Genomic DNA, 27,669 nt, shown 5'->3' with positions numbered 1-27,669 from the left:
GAGTGTCTGAGAAGCAGAGGATTTGAGTGGAACTTTGGACATGATGCATCTCTGAAAGCTAGGGACCGAAAATTAGGTTGGCCTTGGAGGATGGGAGACTGGAAAACACCCTGGGCTTTTAGTTGAGACCCTAAAGTGATAAACTCTAGGAATAAGGGTAAATAAGATATAGACCAGCTCTCAAAAAAAAAAAAAAAAACCCCGAAGCCCACCTTTGTATCTACGTAGTCTCCAGCTGTATTAAGGTGATCTGCTTCTATCCTTATGACACACCAGAAAAAAAAAAAAAAGAAAGAAAGAAAAGTAAATAGTCTCTGAATATAACATCATCCAAAGCTTCAACTAATTTGTAGAATTTTTCATGCAAAATGTTTGGCATTCAATATAAAACAGCCACTTATACCAAAAAAAAAAAAAAAAAAAAGAATAGAAATAAACCCAAAGGAAATCCAGAGATTGGAGTTCCCAAACATGGGCTTTAAAGTAACTGTACTTGGTTCAGGTTTTGGAGGAAGCCTCCAGACTGCAGGGTGGACGTGGGAAGCAAGAGAAAGCAAGGAATTTTGGGATCCTCAGGCAAATCCTTGGCTTCTGAGGTGAGAGGCTAAAAGAAAAAAGTGATCACAGCCTCACAACAAGGTCAGTAAAGATCCCAGTGTATTCAAGAAAGAGAAGTTTTCGCCATCAATCTTCCTGTTCATGTTACTAATGTAACATACACGTGGGTCCACCGACATCCTGATTGATGCAAATTAATCCACTTTTCATGAAAGCCAATCCAAACATAGTACAAAGATGGGCTGTCTGTATGCTGCATGCATTTCCTGTACAAGCCGTTATGTCATGGTAAGATTGAGAAGTTAAGGTAGAACTTCACGCAGCAGTAGGGTTATCAAGGGTTCAATGTTTGGGTAATGATCGCTCACAAAGGAATCTAGGCAGGTGATTGTCTAGTACCAGAGGATGTTTAGACACAGGTTTATATTGGGGCCCCTACTGATGAAGACCTTAAGTAGAGACTTTTGCAGTTCCCATCATGTACATTTCTAACCATAGTTATAACATCAAAAGGATGCCTGATGTTTATGCAGATGGTTTTAGCTTTGCGAGACAGTTTATCAGGTCTCCTCATTTGACTACGTATGAGGCCATTATAAGCATTATTCTGGGGACGCCTGGGTGGCTCAGTTGGTCAAGTGTCTGCCTTTGGCTCAGGTCAAGATCCCAAGGTCTGGCTCCCTACTCAGCGGGGATCTGCTTCTCCCTCTCCCTCTGCCACCCCCCCCCCCACCCCTCTCATGCTCTCTTTCTCATGCTGTCTCTCAAATACATAAATAAAATCTTATACAAAATAAAAAGAATTATTCTGGGAAACCACCTGCTCTTTTACAGTGGTCTAATGGAATGGGATAAATAGATTTGATTTTTGGTATAATGTTTTAAATAAATTTTGTCTCCTTTAAAAATTTATTGAGGGGCGCCTGGGTGGCACAGTGGTTAAGCGTCTGCCTTCGGCTCAGGGCGTGATCCTGGTGTTATGGGATCGAGCCCCACATCAGGCTTCTCCGCTATGAGCCTGCTTCTTCCTCTCCCACTCCCCTGCTTGTGTTCCCTCTCTCGCTGGCTGTCTCTATCTCTGTCGAATAAATGAATAAAATCTAAAAAAAAAAAAAATTTTATTGAATTAAGGAATAAATCAGTTCAGCAAAGGGGATAAAGCTGGTAATTCAAGAAATTAAATGTGATGTTGGAAAATTTTAGAAACAACAAAAAGGAATCAAATAAAAATTGTATGAATAAAAAAGTGCCATTTCTGAAAATAAGAATGCAAGGCATGAGTTTAATAGCAGATTATAAAAAGCTGAAAAAAAGAATGAAAAGAATTGGGAATTGAATCAGAAGAAAGTATTCAGACTTGAAGCCTGGAGATGCAAAATGACAGAAAATACAGGGGAGAAATATAAGACACAGATGAGAAACGATGAAAAGTTCCCCTTATATGCAGATTTTTTTACATTACAGCACTGTAAATGGTATTTTCTCTTCCTTATGATTTTCTTTTGTGTGTGTGTGTGTGTGTGTGTGTGTGTGTGTGTGGTTTAGGTTTTATTTCATCATCATAAACTGAACTCTTCAATCCAGCTAGAACTGGGGGTAAGGAACCATGAAGCCCGCAGAACTGCAGCCAGAACACAGAGATTCTGGGGTATTTTGAGCAGGTAGGGGTGGAGGGGTGCTCTCCTGAGCTACAGAAGGAATGGTCTGGTAGTTAAGATAAAACACAAGTCAAATGTGTTAGATCTGTCCACAGTCAGCAATGGTGACCTTCTGGCTGGTCCGGCCGTTCCTGGATCCATGGCCTCCACGATGTTCATGCCGTCTTTGACCTTACCGAAGACCACGTGCATGCCATCCAACCCCTCGGTCTTGGCAGTGCAGAGGAAGACCTGGGAACCCTTTGTGTTGGGTCCTGCGTTGGCCATGCACAGGATGCCAGGACCCGCGTGCTTCAGGATGAAATTCTCATCATCAAACTTCTTCCCGTAGGTGGACTTGCCTCCAGTGCCGCTATGGCATGTGAAGTCCCCACCCTGGCACGGAAATGCCGGAATAATCCTGCGAAAGCAGGAACCTTTATAACACAATCCTTTCTCCCCAGCGCTCAGAGCACGAAAGTTCTCTGCTGTCTTTGGAATTTGTCTGCGAACAGCTCAAAGGAGACGCGGCCCAAGGGCTCCCTATCCACAGCGATGTCGAAGAACACGGTGGGGTTGACCAGGGCTGGACGGCAGCGTCTGCAAGGCCTCCTTTTGATTTTCTTAATAACGTTTTATTTTCTCTAGCTTACCTTATGGTAAGAATACATTGTGTAAAGCATATAACATACAAATTACATGTTAATCAGCTCTTTGTGTTTAATGTGTAGGGCTTCTGATCAATAGAAGGCTATTAGTTAAGTTTTGGGGGAATCGAAAGTTATAGATGGATTTTCAATTGCGCAGGGGGTGAGCATTCTTAACCTCGTGTTCACAGGTCAATTGGATGTATATATATATGGAGACAGAAGAGAGAGAGAGAAGTAACATTTAACAATTAAAGAATTGGGGTAAAGAGGTAAGAGAATTCTTTGTACTGTCTTTGCAACTTTTCCTTAGGTTTGAAAATGTTTCAAAATAATAATAAAAAACAGGTACCATTAGAAAAGTGAGAAAGGAAGCCAAGATATGGAGGAAGACATAAACACAAAAGCACCAAGACCTGCAGTGTCCGTACAAGCCACTACCATATGAACTACTGGGCCCTTGAATGTTTAATTTAAATTGAGATATGTATAAGTGTAAAATATACATCAGAATTTAAAGACTTAGAATGAAAAAAAAGTACAAAATATCGCATTAATAAATTTTATATTGGTTACATGTTGAATTGATAATATTTTGGATATATCAGGTTAAATAAAACAGTAGTAAAATTAACTTCACATGTTTCTTTTTACTTTTTTATTTTTTTATTTTTTTTTAAAGATTTTATTTATTTATTTGTTTGACAGAGAGAGAGAGACAGCCAGCGAGAGAGGGAACACAAACAGGGGGAGTGGGAGAGGAAGAAGCAGGCTCCCAGTGGAGGAGCCTGATGCGGGCCTCGACCCCAGGACTCAATCCCAGGATTCTGGGATCACGCCCTGAGCCGAAGGCAGATGCTTAATGACTGAGCCACCCAGGCGCCCCTCTTTTTACTTTTTTAATGTGGCTATTAGAACTTTAAAATTGAACACATTGCTCACATTATATTGCCATCGGATAATGTTGGTCTAGTATATATAAAGCAACTATTACAGATCAATAAGAAAAGAACAACTTAATAAAAAAATAGGTAAAATACTTGAATGGGAAACTCAGAAAGAAGAAAATTCAGATAACCAGGAAACACATAAAAAGTACTGAACTTCAATAGTCATAAAGGAGTTACAAATTTAAACAATGAGCTACCCACAAGATGGCTAAAATTATAAAGACAGGTAACACTGGGTGCTGCCAGGATGGGACACAGCTGGAAATCTTGAATACACTTTTAGTGTAAATGGAAATTGATGCATTCACCTGGGAAAACTGTTTGGCAGTGTTTACCAAAGCTGAAGTAGACATCCCTGTGACCTAATAATTCTAGCTCCTTGGTATTTACTCAGCAGGAACGCATACAAGGTGCACCAAAAACGTGTATAAGAACATTAAAAGCAACATGATCCATTACAGTCCCAAACTGGCACAACCAAATGCCCATTAATGGTGGAATGGAAAAATAAGTTGTGCAATACTTGTACGAGGGAATACTATACAGCAGCGAACAGGAAAAATCTTGCCTGTGTAACAATCTAGCTTAATCTCACAGTGCTGAATGAAATAATTTAGACTTGAACTTTTACATACTGCGTGAGCACATTTACATAAATCCAAGCATAGGCGAAACTAATTTATGTGTTAGAAGTTAGAATGGGGGGTATGTTTTAAGGAGGGTAGAGGGAGTAAAAGAGAGGGGACATGAGAAGGGCTTTGGGAACAATTATATTCCATTTCTTGGACTGGGCATACTGTTTACACTGAGGAGTTCACCTTGCATATTTCATTAATCTGTTCAGTTATGATTTGGGCATTTTGCATATGCATGATAGACCAATAAAATAGTTTATTTTTAAAAATCTGGCAATCCTAGAGGAAGCATATTAACATTATTTACTTCTTTTCAAAAATAACATAGTCATACTTCTTTTCCTGTTTTTTACTTCACTGGTTGTAATTAGTTGAGTATTATCCCTACTTTAACTAAAGCTATTCACCTTTTTTTATTATCAGGAAAAGTAAGTCTAGAGTGCTATTAATTTTCCTCACACTGGTCTTTGTTCTGGCGTCCACTTATAAGTCTGCTTTTTTATTTTCCTAAACTGCTTATACGAGATGACATTTAAATTTCTTTCTTAATTCTAGGCTTATTCATTGTTTATTATATGGTGCAAGAGCCTGACTACTTCATTGTCTTCTAAAGAAGTCACATCCGAGCATTTATATATTGAAATGCATATTATTTTATTAGAAATTATTTTTCTCCTTTACAGTTATGGCATTATATTGTTTATGAAATTATGCATGGCAGGTTATGTTATCCATGAATTTAATTAGGATAATAAAAGGGGTGTTACAAAATAATTTGTTACTCAAAGCAGGACTTGGGTTTGGATTGAGAACCTCTGATCTAGAGAATAGGGGTTCTGCTGGAGAATGGATGTGTCTTCAGAAGGTGGAAGAAGGAGAGGAACATAGACTTTCTAAATCCCACTTTCCAGACTTAAGTTACAGCCTCTCTCATCTGGTGTTAGAGGAATGAACACAGGCTTTGGACACTCTGAGAACTGGTTTCCAACAAGTACTGGTGCCTCATTTGCTAGCGACATGACTTTGTGGAAGCTACTTAGGTTTGATTCATCTATAAAATGGCATTAATTATTTCTTGCCTCCTTAGGGCTGCCATGGGAATTTAAGAGATAACACAAGACAAATATTACACAGCAAATGACTAGACTATAATTGGCATTTAACAAAAGTTAATGCACTTCTGATCTACCACCTCCATGCCCAGAGCCACGGGTAACTCCCAGAGTACCTCTGTGCAAATAACAACAACAACAACAACAACAACAAAATTTGCCCTTTCATCTGCATGGGTGCCACCTCTTATCGAGGCTCAGGACTTGGTGAGAAGAGCACTGCCCCCTGCCCTGCCTGGATCAGGGCTTTTATGTAATCCTGAGCATACCCTCTCTCTTTCCAGTTAGACTCCCATACCGAAGGAATAAGTTTTCATAGAGGTACTAGAGTTTAAGAACATGATTACCATTAGCAAAGTTCCAAAGAAATGGGTGGGTGATCCATGGCAGGATTTTGTCATTCATGCACTCAAAAGGATCAGATGGCTTGGACCTTGAAGATCTCCAAGAAGCTCTGTACCAGATGTCCCCATCGGAGGGCCCTTGAACTGGCCTGTTTCCCTCATTTAACAATGGCTCCATGAGTCACCACTTTCATAAACAGACTTTAACCAAGAAGATGAAGGGCGTAGCTCAGACTGGCTGCTAAGCAGCAGCCCCACCCTTGAAGCCTTCAAGTCATTGTGACACTGCTTTCTGAAGGGCAGCATTAGGGTGAGAGGGAAGCCAGAAAGGCCCCTCTTTGAAAGTCAGTTCTTCTAATTATTGACTGCATAATTCTGGGCAAGGTTTTCTCACGAGATCTCAGTTCCCTCACCTATAATGTGGGGGCGATATTCACCACGCAGGAGATAGCCTATATAAAGTACCTAGTCTCATACTTGGAATACTCACCTTGTTCCTTCCTGTCTCCCTTCCTGCCCTCACTGATTACTTATTAAACTCTTGTGATATGCTGGGCACTGCTCTAGGCAATGGGAACGTAGCAGTGCACCAAAGTCCTCATCCTCACAGAGGTTAATTCTACCAAAGGAGGCAGACAATAAAAATGGTAAATACATAAAATGTATGATATGGCAGGTACCGAGAGAAAAGAAGCACAGAAAGGGCAGAAGGAACAAAGGAGGTTTCAATTTTAGGTGGTGCAGCCAGGGATAGCCTTGCCGAGTTGGCTTTGAGGAAGCGCCTGAAGAAAGTGATGTCAAAAGTCAAATGGAAATCGGAGGAGAGTGTTGTAGCTTGTACAAAGGCCCTGAGGCAGTAACTAACATGCCTGCACTATTTGAGAAACAGAAAAGAGGCTACCATAGTTGAAGTGGAGGGAATGAGAAGAGTCAAAGGAGGTGACATTAGAGCCTTCATGGACCTAGAGCTGGATTGTGCCTGTCCTCTTCTTGCATGTAGTAGGGATGCAGTAAACATTCATTTCATTAATTAATATGTAAATGTAGCAGGAAAAATGGGGGGCACCATTTTTTTAGGCTGCAGTGATTTCTGCATTCTAGACATGGTGACAGACTCAATCTTTATGGGGAAATAGTGACATCAGAAGAAGGTATTAGTCTGGGAAACCACTTTGATCTAGCAGCTGGCCACTGTGTTGTTCAAAGATGCTTTTCCTCAGAGTCAATGGCCTCTGTCATGTCCTTCACCAAGTCCAGTTCCCTGCCTCCCCATGTCTCCTCCTCGGTGTTATTTGCCATAGTAGTGACCTAAACAGAAACTCCTTCCAAAAAGTCTGCCCAAATTCTTATGCTCTATTTTACTCTAGGCTTTCTTATTCTTTGGTTAGAAATGTAATTACATTAATAATAATAATACCCAATTTTACTGACTTTTGCCTTCACTTGCATATCTATGTTTTTGCTCTCCAAGGCATGTTGTGTAAGTGCTCAGAAGTCAATACATCAGCTACAATCACAAGTCGATTTCCCCACGTTCTGTAACCCTATTCCAGCCCTGTGTTCTTGATGGTGAATTTAGATCATGTCACCACCTCTGCATACCTGCTATTAACTTCCAATGGCTCCACAGCCCACTTACAATAAAATCCAAACTTCTAGCCATGTTTCAAGACCTTGTGTGATCTGACCCCTGCCTATTTCTTTCCTGTGCCCCCTACCTCAGTGAAGCCCTGGTCTTCTTTTTTCTAATGTGCCATGTTGATATCCAGTTCAAGGACCCTGTAGTTGCTGCACCTGTGCCCAAAACGCCCTCTTCCCAGATCTCGAACTGACTGGCTCTTCTTGAATGTCAAGGCTCATCTCATTTGGGACCTCCCCATAGAAGACTTCCTGGACTGCCCAAACTAAAGTACATTCATCTCCTTGTCACTTTCTATCACTGTTACACTTTTTTTCATTTCTTTGTTTGCCTAACACTCTCACCATCAAATTATAACCACCATAGGGGTAGAGCCTTTATCTTATTTACCACCATGTCTTCAGTACCTAATATTACCTGGCACACAATAATCACTAAGTGTTGTGAGCTCATGAATGTGTCATCATTACCCAGAAAACTGCTTGTGCCTCATCACTGTCACCAAAGTGGCCATCTGTACAAGGGAGGTGGTAAAGTACAGTACTTAGGACTGTGAGCTCTGGAACCAGACTGTGTGGCTTGGGACCTGGCTCTGCAACTTATTAGCTGGGCGATCTTGGGCAGGTGATCTAATTCCTCTATGCCTCAGTTTTCTGGAACTAATGTTATCTTCCTCACTTCGTGGCTGGGAGAATTAAATAAAAAAATACATGTAAAACACCTAGAACAGAGTTTGACATACACTAAGCCTCCCAGAAAAAATAGGAGCCGTTATATTAGGATTCTTCTAGTTGCAATAAAAACAAACTTAAGCCAGCTTAGGCGGCAAAGAGGAATTTATTGTATAGGTATAGGGGTGTTTCACAGTGTCCAAAAGCAGAAATGCATCTGGGTCTCAGGAAGGAGCTGGAACTGACGAGTGGAAAGCTGTCAGTAAGTGTCCTCCATCTCTCATGGTAGCTTTTCTGTGTAGCTCCCCTTTGGTCTTGCTTTGTATCCAGAGCAACGGCCCTTCTCCACAGTCTCTCACTACAGCGCCTGAGTTTAAGTATCCCAGCACAAGCCACTCTCAGGGTGACAGTCACTCCTTGTTGTCTGTTGCAGAGTTCAAGGCTTGATGATCTGATTAGCGCTCGTGAGTCTGATGTTCATGCTAGTCAATCAGCCAAGCCAGGGGGGAGAAGATGCAGTATGATCACAGCAGCTGGGGACCATGGCCATGGCTTCAAAGAAGGGGACAATCTCCTGATAAAGGAGCACTGCCAGTCCACAGGCTGGGCAGACATCCCCAAAGGAGTCCCCTGCACAGATCTTCCCAGCGCCTGGTCTACGAGGCACTAGACCAGCTTTGGGACCTCATCAGAGAAGGACAGAATGCCCTGGGCTTCCTCTTTTTTTTTTTTTTCAAAGATTTTATTTATTTATTTGACAGAGAGGCAGCAAGAGAGGAAACACAAGCAGGGGGAGTAGGAGAGGGAGAAACAGGCTTCCCACTGAGCAGGGAGCCCTGGGCTTCCTCTTTTTGAGCAAGCCACACAGGCTTTTACCCCCAATCACTCTGGCTCTTTCCTGAGGACAGTCACCAGGCTACGGACCTATCTTCTCCATGTCCTCATCCCATCCCAGCACCAAGTTTTCAAGCATTTCTTCCTGACAGCCTCCAACCTTCTTGCAGATCAACCTAGGGAAATAGAAGACTGTGGGGTTGCTGGCTCCCCCACTTCCTCACACAATCTCTTCGGCCACCCCCATCCCCCAAGCAGCCTGTATTTTCACATCTAGAAGGGTTTCCACCCCAATCACTAAAAACCAAAAAGGCTCATGTTTTGACTGACGGCTTTTACTGCAGAACTCTAGGTAGGAGCAAGACACACCAAGCGAAGGAGACTCAGGAACAGAGACAGGTCAGGTTTATGCCCAGTTGCAGCAATCACAGCTGGTGTCAAAGACAAGCCTGACCGGGGAGTTCTGCTGGTATGTGACTTCATTCAGTCAGTGCCAGAAGGCATTTCTGTTATTCGCCACAGGGTAGAGGCCGTTGACCCCCCCCCCCCCCCCCCCCGCACAGAATCCACTGTCCCCAGAGCTGCCTCCAAAGCTGCTGCTTTCACTCCCACTTCCGCTCCGGGCCAGAGCAGGGGTGGTGCAACCTGAAACAGCACAAAACAGACTCATGGACCTGGAAGAGGCTCCCACCATCCCCTAGAGGTGGGAAGAAGGTCTGGAGGTGGGGTGCTGGATCCCTACAAGTGAGGAGACCACAAGATAACTCCATACTCAGGAAAAGCTGTAATTTCAAGCCACTCTAGTTTTAAATTTAAAAATTTCTCTCTTCCCTTATGATGTCAAAATCATTAAGAAAAAAAATTACTGAACACCAGTATGTGCAAAATACTTGCCTAAGGTCTGGGTATAAGTGGCAAGCTGATGAGCTCTAAAAAAAAAAAATCTGGAAAAGATTTAGGGATGTGGTATTTCCCCTGAATTACAGATTAGAAACGTGAGCAGTACTGAGGATTTCTTGTTCAGTCTCCAGGTGGGCTGAAAAAGGCTTTTAATGAGGGAGGGGTTCAAAGAAAAGTAAATGCTTACATATTGAAGGTCAGCCGAATCTCTTGGGGCTTTTCCACACCTTTAAGACTTAGCTGACGTGGAAAACTCACCCAGATAGGCCTGGTTTCCCATAAGAGCATAACTTTCCTGACCTGGAAGTTTAAGAGTAGGGAAAGAATGGAGCACCTGTGTCTCAGCTGGGCAAGAGCAGTGAGGTGAAATGGGAAGTGACTCCCTGGCCAGTGGGGATGGACAGATGCTAGAGCTGCCATTTGAGCTTGAGAAGGAGCAATTGTATACCCCTGGCATCCTTCTGTTTTCACTTACTTGCACTCTGCAGCCCAACGGCTTTCTTCAGGGTGTTGATCAGGGGGAACTTGCCCTGGTTGCAGAACGTGCTTGCGAAGTCATCCAGGTCAATGGCTGAGACCGTGGCACCTCCAAAATTGTTCTCCTTAAGCCATTGAGCCTGCTTAAGGATAGAGGACGCCAGAGGTCATTTTACTTCCCTGGACTCAGGGCTGGGCCCGCAGCATGTCAGAGGGGCTGACCTTACCTTGATACCGAAGCTCTTGACATCGTCAGAGCCAACCCACTTAATTCCCTGGTAGGCTCAGGGCACATCCCGAGGAGTGTCCCAGGCCTGAGTGCCTCTATTTTTCAGGAAGGTAGAGATCTTTAAAAAACCAAGAGATGCAAATCTTTTAAATAAGATTCCCATGAAAGAAAAAACAAACACGTGCCTCTTTGATTTTTTTTTCTTTCATGTCTCCAATTGGGATTTTCCTGTTTTCTAATTATGGGTTGTTCCTTGAAGTAAATAATATCAAGTTGCATTTGAAATATTCCTGTTATCCCTATCCTTAATGCTTGATTTTGGGAGCCCACATTAATATGAGAGGTATAGTTCTTTTATTCCCTTACATGCTAATAGAAAAGACCTTAAATATGTAGTCTGTTGCTTGAAGGGATATTGCGCATTATAGGTGCTCTTCATACTGCATTAGGTCAATGAATAGGCTACTTAAACACCTGAAGCATTTGGAATGATAGCTGTGTTTTAAGTAGATAAGTAGGGGACAGAATGAGCATTCATTCTGTCCAGCGCAGGGCATGGAATTCACAGAATTGTACAGCCTAATCGACCTATCTCATACTGGGCCCAGAACCCAGCCTACGTGGTGTAGGGCCTGGCAGGACCGCCGCCAGAGGTGGGGGCGCCAATGCCGTGTTGGAGGCATCACTCAGGATGAAGGTGTGGCCATAGGTGGGGAATCCAACGATGAGCTTCTCAGCTGGGGCCCCATTGTCTTTCCAGCAGGTCATGATGTAATCCTGCAATAGCAGCGTGTTGGCTAGGGGCTCCACCCAGCTGATGACCCAGTGCTTAGTTATGTTAGTCCACTGTTCTAACAGGCAAAATTGTATAATGTTAATGACAGAAAGATAGTATTTTTTCAAAGCATTTTGGTGAAATTATAGTTAACGAGATATGCTCAGCCACTAGAAAGGATAGTTATCCAATGAAACGTTTGCAGAATTTTCATTTGTTTTATCCCTGAATTTCCGTGTGGTGCACAGCCTCATCTCTGGTCTACAACTGCATGTGTGCAGGGACTCACCACAGAGGTAGGCGTTGGCTGCCAGTGTTAGTCGGGTATGTGTACAGGGGGCTGTTCTCTTCAGTGTAGCCCTCCCAGGAGCTATGGGGGCCATAGGTCATGACGTCAATGTAGTCCAGGTACCTGAGATGGGGTAAGGGATTTAAAAATATTTGTGATAGTCATTTCCCACACCTATGTGGGCAAAAGATACCATTTCCAAAGCCTCCTAAATGAGGTCCCTGAATAGCAAGACAGATTAAGGACAAGTCCACCTTGCAAAAGTGATAACTACAGGAGTTTGAGGATAGGGTGAATCACTCACTAGGCCAGCTGGGGGATCTCATAGCCAGACTGGATGCTGGAGATGCCAGCTGCTACTGCAGCAGTGATCATCAGCCGGGGCTTATTGATCTGCATGGCCTCCTGCTCAAAAGCTGCACACATTTCCTATAGAATAATCCAGTACAGTAGGTCATCTATATATCTGATTTCAGCTCCTTAAGTAAGTAAGTTTGCATCATGCTTTTCTTCTCAAAATGCTTTCATATATTTTGTCTTACTTCAGTCTCTCAATATCCCTATAAAGTAAATAGGATTGATGATATCATTCACTTTTAGAGCTATCTAATGTGAATAGAAGCTAGACAATTTCACCAAAGTCCCACGGCAAGTTAGTAGCCAGGTGATGCGGAGAATCCAAGTCCCAGATGACCAGTCAGATCTCCACTTATAGCACTCTACTCTGAACTTAACAGTTGCTGCAGTAACCTAGAACCAGTTTTTGGCTTTATACATGTGGCTTCCCTTCACCCAGTAAATGAATTACTTTATAGGACTGACATCCCATCACATGAAATGCTGATTTGGTCAATAAGGGAAGTGGTTACAGCCAGGTGATGGGTTCCCATTCAGCACTAGCACTTTTGTTTTGGGTAACTCTAATCTCATTTGGAGGACTGGATTCAGTTTTTTATAATTGTATTAGTAGGGTGTGCCAGAGTGTGTTCCAGTGAGGGGTGGGTCTGAAAATTGTCATGTGAAACTGGTTAAAGGAATGAGGGTATTTAAACTGGAAGAAGAGAAATTATAGGCAGGATGTTACAGCAGTCTGCAAATATTGAGTGATAGATTACCAAAGGTGTTTCATCCTTTGTTATTTTGGTGAACAGAGCTAAAGCCAATGACTGGAAGTTATAAATTATGACTGGAGGCATGTTTTGGCTAAGAATAGAGATGTTCTTTCTGATCTCTAGGGCTGTTCAACAAATAAGTAGATTGCCTTTCAACTAGTGAGTTACTCAATATTGAAACCATTCAGAGGCTGGCTGATGATCTGGTATATGGGATGGTGTAGAAAGAATCTCTGTCTTGGGAGAGGGTAAATCTAAAAACCATCCTTGGCTTTTCTTACTCCATTCACTTTTCCTTGGTGATATCTTAATTATCAGCATTTGCTGATGACTTCAATACAGTATATCAACTCAGCTTCTTTGTTCTGAACCCTAGATTGGTATTCTTTCAGTGACTACTGGCCGTTCCTAGAGGAGGTCCTACAGATTCCTCTCATTCTTGATGTTCAAAGACAAATTAATGAGTCCTTCTTGTTTCAAATCTACTCTTCTTCTTGTATTTACGTTTTAGTTATTAGAACCACAATCAAATCAGTCCTCAAAGTCAGAAAACTGGAAGTCCTCTCATTCCACTTCCAATTGGTGTCCAAATCCTATTGATTATATCCTCCTAATGTCCCTTGTGTACTTGCCCTTTCTATCCTCACTGTTAGAACCTTTGTTCAGGCCATCAGAACTACATCCCTGCCTTCCTGCCTCCTTTTAACTCATCCTCCATGGTTATGCCAGAGTTATCTTTCTAAAGCACAAGTTTCGTCATATCTCTCCACTACTTTCAAAGCTGCCCCATAGCCTTGAGAGTAAAATCTAAATTTCTTAACATCACCTATAAGTCCCACATGATCTGATTTTTGCCACATATGCAGACTCACAATCATCCACATGTCTTCATTTGTGCATTTCCTATCTTCGTTGCTATCTCCGATTGCTTTCAAGACTGAGCTCAGATGTCGCTTTCTCAAGGAAGTTCTTCTTGATCCTTCCCCAGAGTAGAATTAGGTACCCTCTGTACCCGCTATTACATGCTCAAAGCAAGTATAATTGTTGCTTATTTTTCAACCTGCCACCTCATGTTGTATTCCCTAAAGCCAAGGATTATCTTATTCTTTTTTTTTAAGATTTTATTTATTTATTTGACAGAGATAGAGACAGCCAGTGAGAGAGGGAACACAAGCAGGGGGAGTGGGAGAGGAAGAAGCAGGCTCATAGCGGAGGAGCCTGATGTGGGACTCAATCCCATAATGCCGGGATCACGCCCTGAGCCGAAGGCAGACATTTAACCGCTGTGCCACCCAGGCGCCCCAAGGATTCTCTTATTCTTATCTTCAACCTAACACCTAACCCAGTGTCAGGGACAGAGTAAGTGCTCAGTAATAACAGGCAGTCTAGTGTAATGGTTGGAAGCAGTGGGCTCTGTAGCCAGACTGCGTGAGTAGTTATGACACCTACTAGTTGTGTGATATTAAGCAGGTTACTTAAACCTTAGTTTCCTCTGTAAAATAAAGATTATGATACTTATAATACCTAGATCATAGAATAGATGTACAGTGAAATGAGTTACAATTTTTAAAATACAATAGTAGAATAAAGTAGAATAGTGCCTGGCACATAGCACACATGTGTTCTTGTTATCGTTATGAAATGCTATTGAATGAAGGCATGATATCCAAGAATCTTTGTGATGTAAGTCTAAATTCCAGTTTAGTTGCTCTTGGGAAACACCAGATTCTCCTTGGAAAGAATAGGGTTTGAATTTTCTTGGGTTAGAGATTGCCACTTCCCTCCTCACCTGCACTAGGATGGTGAAGAGATGCTTGTCCTGAGGAGGGCTTCCATGAGAGCCAGGGTACTCCCAAAGTCTAGCCCATCAAACTCATACTGGTGCAGGAATTTGATGACTGAGGCAATGAAAGTCTGGCAGTTCTCAGGAGCGGAAACCATGGCCGTGAAGCTGAGGGAGACCCAAAGAAGGCAGAGTGAGGGAATGCCTTTGTGTTGCCAACACCTTGTAGTAAAATCAAACTTTAAAATTTCTGCCTCAGAGCTCTTCACCAGGACCCACAACCCAGATATAAGTACGCTTCTGGTTTTCTCTTGTCCTTACTTTGTAATCAGTACTCAGCCAGCCATGGGGTTTCAGTATTCTATTTATTTTGTTATCCATCCAATTCTGATTTTTTCCCCTAGGTTGCACTTGTGCTTTGAACACCTGGCTACCCCAGCTCACTGTGTTCTCTCTCCAAATAGCCCCCCAAGTTCATATGCCCTCAAAGAAGTCTTCTTGTTTACTTGCATGACTTTCTCTTCTCTTCCCCCAAAGGGTAAATAGAAGTGCTATAGCACTCTCCACAGGGATTGTGCTTTCGAAATACTTTAAGAAGAGGTTGTTTTGAAACCTCTGTGAATGGAAACCCAGAATATCCACCTAAATGTAAACATATAAAATAAATTGTGTTCTACTTTAATATTGAGGTCCTGGTAGAGTAATTTATTCCAGGAACCTATTTGTTTAATGTGCATCCTTCATACCCTGTCTTAGCTTGTGAAGGGTAAAGGAACATAACCTGTTTTCAATAGCAAATGGACATAGGCTCTCCCACAGAGGACTTACGGGGCAGTTCCAAAGTTCCAGCCTCCAATGGCCAGGAGAGTTTAAAGCTGGCTCTTCCTGTTAAGCAAAGAATAGAAAAGAGAAACTTCAAAATCCATGAGTCCTTCTATTTAAAATAACATTGCTTTGGTATTGGGCCTGGTCATATACATTGATGTTGCCTTGATAAGATATTCTGTAGGATAATTTTCCTTCACTACTGAGGACTATGTTTATAAAAATTATGTTATTATCCAATACTTAGTATAATACTAAGTGAAATAAATCAGTCAGCGAAAGACAAATGCCATATGATTTCAATCGGATGTGGAATTTAATAAACAAAACAAAGAAAAAAGAGACAAAAAACAGACTCCTAAATATAGAGAACAAACTGGTAGTTGTCAGAGAGGAGGTGGGTAAGGGGATGAGGTGAAATAGGTGAACGAGATTAACAGTACACTTATCACGATGAGCACTGAGTAATGTATAGAATTGTTGAATCATTATATTGCACACCTGAAACTAATATAACACTGCATGTTAATTAGCCTTCAACAACAACAACAACAAAATTGTGTTGTTATCATAAATGCACTCAAAATTCTTTGAGGAAATCCAAATTATGGGAGCAGATTTTGTAAAAATAGGTATCTATTGGCAATAATATATAAAACTAAAAAGCATAATTAAATCATATTCTGTTCCATCAGATGAAATGATAAATGTTGCTTGAACATAATTACTTTCTCAGCCTCCAAGATAATGAATATAAATCAATTGCTTAAAATTATGCACATTTTTCTGGAATAGTGGTTCTCAAACAGTTTATATAAGAATGGAGTGCAAGGGTCAGAGTGGGAAAACATTAAAATTCTGGGTTTATAGCCCCTTTCTCAGAGATTCTGATTTAGTTGGACAGTAGGAGGGATTGACATTTTTATCAGGTGTCCCGTGTGATTTTGATGCATAGTCAATGGATCACACTTCAAGAAATGCCACTCCACAGGAGCTTACTTCCTCTATTTATCATAACTTCAATTCTAGTAGCTACATTCAAGATAGTACCACTACTGATGGTAACGATGGCCTGTAGCCCTATTTCTCCTAGAAATAGCTAAACTGAGCAAATCAGAAATTAGAAGATATCAGAGTCATTGTTTCTTTGTTATGCTTCACTTTTACACAAATAGAACTCTTATAATACAGCAGACATTTCTGATTTGGGGGCTCGGTTCCCAGGGCTGATGTCTAATCTTCATTACCATCCACCTCCCGCTCTCTATTGTGAATAGCTACGATGGCTTGTAGTTTCTTGGGTCATAAAAAGAGATGGAGACAGGGAAAAGGAGAAACAGAGCTGATATATTTTGAATACCTGCTAGAGCAGGCAATGTGCTATGTTATCTATTATATCCTTGCTACTTAAAGTGTAACTTCCTGGACCAGAAGTATCAGCATCATTGGGGAGCTTGTTTGAAATATAGAATCTTGGTCCCTGCCTCAGACTCACTGAACCTGAACTCATTTTAAGAAGATCCCAGGTGACACTACATCAAAAACTAAGGATGTACTGTATAGTGACTAACATTCCATAATAAAATTTAAAAAAAAAGAAGATCCCAGGTGATTTGTTTGCACATTAATATTTGGGAAGCACCAATCTAGGAGATACCAAATTAGATATCTCCTCCATCTCTTACTTTTTTTTCAGGCCACTGAAAGCTTGGTAGAAAGTCACATCGTCCCATTCAATGGTGGTGATCTCGTTGGTCCGCATCCCAGCAAAGGCATAGATCAGGTGAGTACAGAGGCAGGGGTCAACGTCATCAGGCTTGAAGAGCACCAGGCCTGGCCAGTACTGGACCCAGTTAGTGAAGTAGCATGTCAGCTGGTAAGCAGAACCTGAGAGCAGTAAGAAGTGAGAACAATGGCCTGATTTAGGTGCCACTGAAATGTGCTGTGAGATTTGGCTCTGCCTCTATTTCCCTCCCTTTGTCTCAATGCCCAATCTCTGTGTGGGGCTGTTTAATATAAATATTCTTGCAGATGAGTTCAAAGATTCTAACTTGGGAACTAGTCACTGACTTGGGATTAGTTATTTTTTACTTCAACAGATTCATTGGGGGATCTTAAGCCTAAGGACCTCTTAAGAAAAGATGTCCAGTAGCCCTGTGAAGCCAAGAATACCAGTTTATAACTCCCAGTGGTCATGCTAAAGAGGATAGCAGTGACAGCCAACCCAAAATAATAGGTTCTCTCAATGCCAAACCCATCTGTGAAGTAGACAGTAGCTCTCTTTCCTTCATAAGGCTTATCTCTTGATATACTTTAAAAATACATTAATCAGACAATTGCATTATGAGTAATTTGTAGAGATTTGTGGTTTCTGTTAGGAAAAGATCGTATCAATGATAAAAGACAGAATTCATGACTTACATAGCTGAGCATTCAGCAGAAGGGCCAGACCCGGAGGGAAAGAAACACACGTACACTGAACCAATTCTCTATACCATGTGGAATCTGATTCTGAGGCCTTGGGTGCCAGTCCTATTTGCCATAGGTTGTTACAGCCCAGTGGTATGTAGGGATTATGTCAAAGAGTATTCTTTCTAGTGAAGGCACCAATAGACCTACACTTCCCTCCTCTTAGTCAAATATGGCCATGGCACTCTCTTCTTACACCTTTCATGTCAGTAATAAATGTTACTGAATGCAGAGTTCACAGGCTACTATTTTGGAAGATCTACTGAATTTCTACTGAAATTACCCAGAATGTACTCTACTCAATGAGTACATATCCACCAATACTTCACCTCCCTGAACCGGGATGAGTATAGCCTTCCACAGACAAGGCATCCTCTAAAGCTGTGAATTCAATATCTCCTGGAGCATTGGGACATTCTTGGAGCCATCTTTTAGGAGCTCTTATAGTAGAAGAGAAGTACCAGGTACTGCGAGGCAAGACTCCAGATGCCTCTCCCTGGTTCTACCAGACCACTTCTGACATGACTGTTTTATAAATTGAGCTAGAGGTTTCATTTGGAAAAGGTTCTGAAACTATAAAAAGTTTGTAAATCACAGCTCTAGAACAACTAATAAACTATGGATATAGCTTGGTTCTAAACAATTTACTGACTTAACCCCTTTAAATGATTGAATTTCTAGCTGACCTTGTTATGATACATCAGCAACTCAGTAGGACAGTAGGGGATAAAAGAGAAGTCATTCTGAAAACAGTGGAACAAAGATAACGCACATAATTCTATCTCAGTTCCTACTGATTTTCATCCCTGGAAAAGCTAGACCAAGGATGCAAGCATGTGAATAAAAATATACCAGTTAAAATGAGGTGGTGCAGGAAGAGGAATGCAGAACAAGAAACAATTGATAAGGGGTGAGAGAATAAGACCAACATTGGAAGAAAATAAGTCTTTCTTTTAGGACCATGCCAATGGGATCAATGAAGGTAGAAATGTTACTAGAGTTGACTGAGATTAAAGGAATAAGAGATAGACTGATTTGTATATGTCAGGATTCTCTTGGAAATTTGAAATGATGAAAGAAGAACAGAAGAGCCTAGAGGTAACATGTGAAGACTGCTTCATGGCTGTCAGATCCAGAGAGAAAAAGAAATCAGGTAAGAGTAAGGATCTGTCTCTGACTGCAGACTCACCTGTGAGGAGAATAAGCTTTGCCATGGCTGTCATTGCTACTGGTCTAGCAGAACCTGGATTTGCTTTTTATACCATCTGAGTCCTAGGTTATTGTAAGGGCTTCCAAGTGGAGAACAATGAACTCAGATGTGTATGTAGCTAAGGAGTAAATCAACAGATCTCCTCCCCTACAAACACCACGCCTTAGACTTGCAACCTCTACCCTCCCACCACCACCACTTTTTCTGCTCAATAAGGACAAAACAATGCTGTGACTCCTGACAAGGTCGTGGAGACCATTACAATGGAAGCCAATAGCTTAATAGCCTTTATGGCAGTTCCCAGGGCTGATAAGCATCTGTTTAAACATTCTGGTTAGGTTTTTATGTTGTGGACATTTCGTGACTGGCATCAAAGCATATCTTTATTGGAAAGCAAATAATAAAAACCCTTAGAAGTTATTAGCTGTTTTTAAACCCCTTTTCTTCATGTAATTATTCATGTACAATTTGTATAATCAGTACAAACTTTCCATCTTTAGGTGCTACTTTCTGAACATTTTACCCACACCTGTTCTTTGGAATGACCTTAAGTCATGATTATATAATTTTATCTAAGAATGTATGGTTTCCAAAATGTCCCCTCTGAAGGTCAACAAGGACTTTCTATTATTCCATAGTTCCAAATTATGTCCAGATGTTAAAAAAATACTTTCGTGTTGCTGATATGTAGAGATGATGATATTGAGAGGAGTCTCTTTTAATAGAAATATTTGCAACTTGACTATGTCTAGAATTTTATGTTTAAAATTAATTCCAATCTATCTTTCTAAACATTATCCATTACCATTATCCTATAATAAATTTTTGCTTCAGCCAAATGGTCTATTTGTTGTCCCCAAACATGTCTTTCATGCCTTTGCTGCTTATACTCTCTCTCCACCGTTTGCCTATGTCTTCTTCTCCTCACTGCCTGCCCCAATGTTACAGTTCTTCAAAGCCCAGCTTAGACCCTCTCTTTGAAGCTCAGTGATTTCTTCTTCCTCTGAAATACCCTATATACTCTAGTACCTATTGTCTGTACTGCTTATATGCTACTGCCCTGCACAATACCCAGAAGGTAGGTGTGGGCATATGGGCACCCATCGTGGGATATCAGCACCTTTGCTGATTCCGTGGATGCAGACTGACTTCTCTATCACATTTAGAAACTAAGTTGTATCCATTCACCCCACAATAATTAGGTCCTGAGTGCTTAGTTCCCACTTGCAGGACCAGAGAAAGTCTGGTAGAAGTGCTTCCAGGGAGGATTTCAGTTGCGAAAATAGTAGTATCCACAAACACTACAACAAACACTATGTGCCAGAGATTGTTCTGGGTGTTTTATATCACTAAGAACTTGTTTTTGCAAGTGGCTAATACCAACAAAACAAGCACAGATTGGTATATTGGAAAAATATGAGAAAGCTCACAGAATCAAAGATTAGAATATAGGACTGCCTCTGATAAGACAGAAATCAAGCATTTCTTGGGGCAGTGGAGTGGGAGGAGGTCTTAGAATAAACCCTAATTTTATTTTTTGCCATGATTCATTCCACGTAAGAATCAAAGTCCCAGGAGAAACTGTAGCTTTGAGCTTGCACTAGACACTTGATTAGGGAAAAAGGGCACTTGGATTCAAATTTCCATCAGGACTGTTCACAAAATGAGATTCTAAAAGAGTAGGGGGCAAATACTGAGTGACTGAAAACAATGAATGTTCATCAGAGGGTCTACGTCATTATTTCATTTAGCCCATAAAAACCATTATTACCATTACCCCAATTTTGTAGATGAGAAAATTGGTAAAACAAATCAGAAGCACCAGATCCAGCTATTTCTTATGTTCCATAAATGAGTGAAACCATATGATAATTGTCTTTCTCTGCTTGACTTATTTCACTTAGCAAAGAAATAGCAGGAAGATCGGTAGGAGAAGGAAGGGAAGAATAAAGGGGGGATAAACAGAAGGGGGAATGAACCGTGAGAGACTATGGACTCTGGGAAACAAACTGAGGGCTTAAGAGGAGATGGGGGTGGGGGATTGGGATAGGCCGGTGATGGGTATTAAAGAGGGCACATATTGCATGGTGCACTGGGTGTTATACACAAATAATGAATCATGGAACACTACATCAAAAACTAAGGATATATTGTATGGTGACTAACATAACATAATAAAAATTATTATTAAAAAATTAAAAAATTAAAAATAAATAAATAAATTCAAATAATAATTTTAAAAAGCACCAGATCCAGGATTCAGTGCCAGGATAGTTGCCTCCAGAATGGAAATCTCCTAATCTTCACACTGCACTGCTTCCTTATATTCCAGTTGGTGGTCCAAGTTGAACTGGGAAAGGCATTTCCCTGAGGCATCCAGGAGAATACGGTTGGGACAAAGAGCCAGAATTATGTTACATCAAGGTTAAGTCAAGGATTTGCAAAAATATCAAAGTCAGTAGTCTCAGGTTATCCTCTTTGGCACTATAGGTCTATCTGTTGTTTAGATTTAGTGAGATATTTTCTTTTGAATTTGGTGCCTCTTATCCTACATAAATGACCTGCAGGTAAAACATCCCTTCTTAATAGCTCCTTAGGAGCTCCAGGTATGCCCCTATCAAGCCTGCCTCCCATCTGAGCACTTAAGTGTTAGAAAGAATTATCATCATAAGATTTATAGAATAATAAAGATTTAAAAGTGTGGCATTGTGTATCTTTTCATGTTGTTAGATTCTTTTCAATAAGCCTTCATTATTTTTAGATTCTCAAATTTATGGTACAATGTACCATACACATGAGTTTAAATATGCATTTAAAGGAAAATATTAAAAGAAAACCCCTGTTCTACCACCCAGCTTAAATATGAGAATACTATCTTTGAGTATTACTTCATATGCCCTTACCCAGTTCAATGCTTCTCACTTCCCTGGAGTAAGCAACTATCCTGAATTTTGTGGTAACCATTTCTTTGCTTTATTTATAATTTTATCACATATGCCTGTATCCCTAAATAATATATTCATTAGTTTAATAATTGTTTATTATGATAATAATATCTTCATTAGTTTTAGTATCTTCATTAATTTTAATTTTGTATAAGTGAAATAATACCAAATGTGTTCTTCTATTACTTGCTTTTTTAGCTCAGCATTAAGTTTTTGAGATTCATCCGAGTTGTTACAGGTAGCAGCTGTTCACTCATTTTCTTTTTTTCAAAGATTATTTATTTGAGAGATAGAGGGAGAACAAGAGCCAGGGGAGGGGCAAAGGGAGAGGAAGAAGCAGATTCCCTGCTGAGCAGGGAGCCCGATCTGGGGCTTGGTCTCAGGACCCTGGGATCATGACCTGAGCTGAAAGCAGATGCCTAACTGACTGAACCATCCAGGTGCCCTGTTCACTCATTTTCGTAGCTGTACGGTTTTCTGTTATATGAGTGTGGTACAATTCACTTATCTTTTCTGCATAGAGCAAAATGTGGGTTGTTTCCAGCTTTTCTCCCTGTATGCTGTTATAAGCATTTAACATGTTTCTTGGCGAACATTTGCAAATTTCTCCAGTGTTTGTATCAAGGAATATGATGGCTGGGTGAAATAGCATATGTATCTTAAAATTTGCTATTTAGCTAGACATTTTTTCCAAAGTAGTTGTATCAGTCTGTACTACCAACAACAATGTATGAGAATTCCTATTACTCTACATCTTTTTTTTTTTAAGATTTTATTTATTTATTTGACAGAGATAGAGACAGCCAGCAAGAGAGGGAACACAAGCAGGGGGAGCGGGAGAGGAAGAAGCAGGCTCATAGCTGAAGAGTCTGATGTGGGGCTCGATCCCATAACGCCGGGATCACGCCCTGAGCCGAAGGCAGGCGCTTAACCGCTGTGCCACCCAGGCGCCCCTATTACTCTACATCTTTGCCAAAATTTGGTATCATTGGATTTGAAAATTTGTGTCATTATGGTGAATAGTTTTAGTTTTTCTCTCTCAGGTAACTAATAGGACTGAGCATTTTTAAACATTTTAAACATTTATTGTCCACTTTTGTTTCCTTTTCTGTGAAATGTCTGCTCATGCCTTTTGCCCATTTTTCTATTGGGTTGTCCGCAAATATATTAATCCTTTATTGGAGTACTTTATATATATTTGGGGTTGTAGTTATTTTTCTCCCATTCTGTGTCTTGTCTTTTCACTTTTTTATGATATCTTAGGATGAAAAAAGTTCTTAATTTTAATGTAGTCAAATATATACAACTTTTTCTTTATGGCTTGCTTTTGTGTGCATACGTATCTTATTTGAAAATCAAAAATCCCTCCCTACCCTGAGAACATAAATATTCTTTTATATTTTCTTCTAAACTTCTAAATGCTGCCTTTAAATTTAAGTCCTTAATTCGTCAGATTTGTTTTTGCGTATAGCGTATGGACTGATTTCAGTTTTTTTTCCATATGAGTAACTAGTTGTCCCAGCATCATTTATGAATAATCCATCGTTCCTATGCTTATCTGAAATACCATTTCTATCATAACTCAGACCTGTCTTATGTAATGGCATATGGTCAAATCCCATCCCACCATCCCCACCTCCTGTCACACACACTGCTCTTCACCCTCAGGAACGTCTCAGTCATCATGGCTCTTTATGCTCCTATTTCAATTTTATGATTCACTTGTTAAATTTCATGAGAAACACCATTGCAATTTTGATTGGAATTACATGGAATAACATTGGGGATAATTGTGATCTTTGTGGTACTGTCTTTCTATTCATGAATATGGGTTGCCTCTCAAGTTATTTACATCTTTTAAAATGTCTGTTATAAAGTAATATAATTTTCTCCATAATGGTTTTTCACATCATTTGAAAAAGATGTATTCCAAGGTATCATATATATTTTGTCTCTATTATAAATAGTATCATTTAAACTGCATTTTCTGTTTATTTCTGGTATATACAAATGCAGTTAATTTTTTTAAAAGATTATTTATTTTGAAAGGGAAGAGGCCAGAAGGAGAGGAGAGAGAAAATCCTAAGCAGACTCCCTGCTGAGTGCAGTGGCTGACGTGGGGCTCAGTCTCACCACCCATGAGATCACGACCTAAGCCAAAATCAAGAGTCAGATGCTCAACCAATTGAGCCACCCAGGTGCCCCGCAGTTAATTTTTTTTTAATAAAAATTCAAGTCCAACAACCTTATTAAACACGCTTATTAGTTTACATAATTTTTTGTGCTTTTGTTTCATTTCCTCTATAGTGACTCATATCATCTGAGAACAATGACAGTTTTATTTCTTCATTTCTAAAATGCGTAGCTAGAGGGCCACCACATAAAAGAACAATGAGAGACTGGCCCATGCAGTCAGTCTAAGTAAGGATGCCAGTTTATTCACACAGAAATATGGGCATGACTGGCACAATAGCCACTGCCAGTCAATTGTATAGAGCATTCTCCCACACCTGCCTGGCATAGTGGTTCCCATGGAACTGAACAAAGTACCAAAGTAGACGCTAGGATCACGGATTTGGGTTCCAATCCTAGTTCTCCTTCTTACTGGATACGTACATTAGAGAAGTTATTTTACTGGTTAGCCTCAGTTTCCTTGCTCATCATCTCTGGATAATAATAGTTCTTATAGGGGGATGCCTGGGTGACTCAGTTGGTTAAGTGTCTGCCTTTGGCTCAGGTCATGATCCCGGGGTCCTGGGATCGAGTCCCCTATCGGGCTCCTTGCTCAGCAGGAGCCTGCTTCTCCCTCTACCTGCCACTCCCACTACTTGTGCTCATTCTTTCTCTCTCTCTGACAAATAAATAAATAAAATCTTTTAAAAAAATAATAGTTCATACAGGGTCACTGTGAGGATTGAATGAAATCACCTATGTAAAACACCTTGCATGTACCTAGCACATATTAGATATTAAATAAATTTTAGCCATTATGATTATACCCAAACTGAGATCTGAAATCTTTGGATAGCTGAGGAGTAATTATGGGTTCTGGGGGAGTTTGCACACTAAACTTTGTGCATGGGTTAAATGACGTATTTCAAATATTAATTTATTAGTTTTTTAAATGTAGATTTAAAATAAAATACCAATTCATTTGAAAATTCGAGTTGCTTTTTGCTGTATTTCCTCAGTTGGCAGAGAAGGAAAACTACTATCACTATCTTCTATGTGTTTTCAGAGAGGAGTCCATAAATTAATTTTTTTAATTTTAGAAATGGTTCCTCCTACTTGAAAAAGCTTGCTATTAGAATCTGGCAGGGAGGAAACAGACGTTTCAAAAGTGGTGAATTTCCTGCTCTGCAGATGTTTAAATATAAACTGCAAGATATCTGAGGTCACCTTGTAAAGGACTTTGAGGGTCAACAGACAACAGATTTGCTGACCATTAAAGACTCTTCTAACCCATTTGATTCTTACTATTCCCCCAAGAGGGAGGCAAGCTAGACTTTATTGTTCATACATACCGATGAGGAAACGGAGAACAAGAATTTGATGAAATTACACAGTCAGATGTATAGCCCAAACTGAAGCCCAGAGCTGCTGACTCCTAGTCTGGTGTTGGTTTCTCTCTCTCTCTCTCTCTCTCTTTTTTTTTTTTTTTTTTTTTGCTGAATTCTACATTTCTACTAATGCAGCCTAAGACTGTATTATCTCTTACAACAACTTTATCATGTTGTTGCTTCATATGGAGTTTCTTACATGAAATGGACTCAAATCTCACTCATCGTGTGTTTGAGAAATTGATTTTTTTATAACCCTATGCATATTTTCATTACATACACCATTGTGTTTTGTGTCACTTGTTTACAGTCTATGTCTCCTACTAATAGGTCAGCTCCTTGGAGGCAGGTACTATATTTTATGCATCTTCATATCTCTAGTGAATTGGATAGTTCTTGGCATTTCAAAGATGACACTACAACGAAGTTCAGGAGTGCTATGACTCCTACCCCACAGAAAGGTGACTTCTTTGTATCCAGAACAAATGATGGGCAGAGAGTCCTGGAAGGGAGTACTGGAAACCTAAAAATGGTTGGGTGAACTTTCTACAGGGAGACACTTTTCCAATGAAGACATACAAATGGTTAACAGACACATGAAAAAATGTTCAAAATCATTAGCCATCAGGGAAATTCAAATCAAAACCACATTGAAATACCACCTTACGCCAGTTAGAATGGCAAAAATGGACAAGGCAGGAAACAACAAATGTTGGAGAGGATGTGGAGAAAGGGGATCCCTCTTACATTGTTGGTGGGAATGCAAGTTGGTACAACTACTTTGGAAAACAGTGTGGAGGTCCCTTAAAAAGTTAAAAATTGATCTACCCTATGATCCAGCAATTGCATTACGGGGTATTTACCCCAAAGATACAGATGTAGTGAAGAGAAGGGCCATATGCACCCCAATGTTCATAGCAGCATTGTCCACAATAGCTAAATCGTAGAAGGAGCCGAGATGCCCTTCAAGAGATGACTGGATTAAGAAGACGTGGTCCATATATACAATGGAATATTACTCAGCCATCAAAAAGAACGATTTATCAACATTTGCTGCAACATAGATGGGACTGGAGGAGATAATGCTAAGTGAAATAAGTCAAGCAGAGAAAGACAATTATCGTATGGTTTCACTCATTTATAGAACATAAGTAGGAAGATCAGTAGGAGAAGAAAGGGAGGGGTAAACAGAAGGGGGAATGAACCATGACAGACTATGGACTCTGGGAAACAAAGTGAGGGCTTCAGAGGGGAGGGGGTGGGGGAACAGGATAGGCTGGTGATGGGTAGTAAGGAGGGCATGTATTGCATGGTGCACTGGGTGTTATACGCAAGTAATGAATCATGGAACTTTACATCAAAACTAGGGATGTAATGTATGGTGACTAACATAACATAATAAAAAATATTTTAAAAAAAAGGTAGAGATAGCAGTGACTCAGGTATTCTGTACCTGTCCCTTAATGCGGCAGTCTTGATTTCACAGTTGCTAAGACAGGGTTGGGGGAATAAAAAGAAAAAGGTGTGGGAAGGGATATCTGGATTGGGTCCCCAAATCACAGTTGTTCAGCACCAGAAAACTTCCTGTCCTCAGAATCCTAGGTTCATAACAGATGGCTGAGAACAGATGGACTGTTGCTAGGAATGTCTCTATTTAGGATATTTATAGCATTGGGCAGGCAATCCAGTTAGCACACCAGTTGGAGTGAACACTAGGCTTAAGCAATATGTCTTTGTGTTGACTTTTCTGCATTCTCCTGCTTTCATCCTCTGTGGGTAATAAGAAACATGAAATAGCCATCAGATTAGGTTTGGACATTGTCTTAGTTTGCTCTGGCTGCCGTAACAGAATATCATAGATTGGGTGACTTAAACAACAGAAATTTATTTTCCTGGGGCGCCTGGGTGGCACAGTCGTTAAGCATCTGCCTTTGGCTCAGGGCGTGATCCCGGCGTTATGGGATCAAGCCCCACATCAGGCTCCTCCACTATGAGCCTGCTTCTTCCTCTCCCACTCCCCCTGCTTGTGTTCCCTCTCTCACTGGCTATCTCTATCTCTGTCAAATAA

The 27,669-nt window shown here is 40.6% G+C and overlaps 1 protein-coding gene and 1 pseudogene across 1 annotated transcript; both read right to left on the bottom strand.

Moving 5' to 3' along the window:
• Positions 1 to 2,228: 2,228 nt before the first annotated feature.
• Positions 2,229 to 8,036, bottom strand: LOC123795420 (peptidyl-prolyl cis-trans isomerase A pseudogene; annotated as a pseudogene).
• A 1,397-nt stretch (positions 8,037 to 9,433) lies between these two features.
• CHIA (chitinase acidic) lies at positions 9,434 to 19,177 on the bottom strand. The gene is given in 13 exon segments (XM_045801345.2): positions 9,434 to 9,672; positions 10,403 to 10,544; positions 10,632 to 10,747; positions 11,222 to 11,302; positions 11,305 to 11,430; positions 11,717 to 11,820; positions 12,002 to 12,126; positions 14,599 to 14,666; positions 14,669 to 14,760; positions 15,421 to 15,477; positions 17,103 to 17,304; positions 17,839 to 17,871; positions 19,079 to 19,177. Coding segments are annotated over 13 exon segments (1,416 nt in total). The 5' UTR covers positions 19,110 to 19,177.
• Between the last annotated feature and the right edge of the window lie 8,492 nt (positions 19,178 to 27,669).

This window comes from Ursus americanus, chromosome 12 (assembly GCF_024610735.1).
Source record: "Ursus americanus isolate L20-20 chromosome 12, mUrsAme1.1.p, whole genome shotgun sequence".
Classification (NCBI taxonomy): domain Eukaryota; kingdom Metazoa; phylum Chordata; class Mammalia; order Carnivora; family Ursidae; genus Ursus; species Ursus americanus.
Note: the sequence above shows the minus strand (reverse complement) of the source record. Positions and strands in the feature narration are given on the sequence as shown.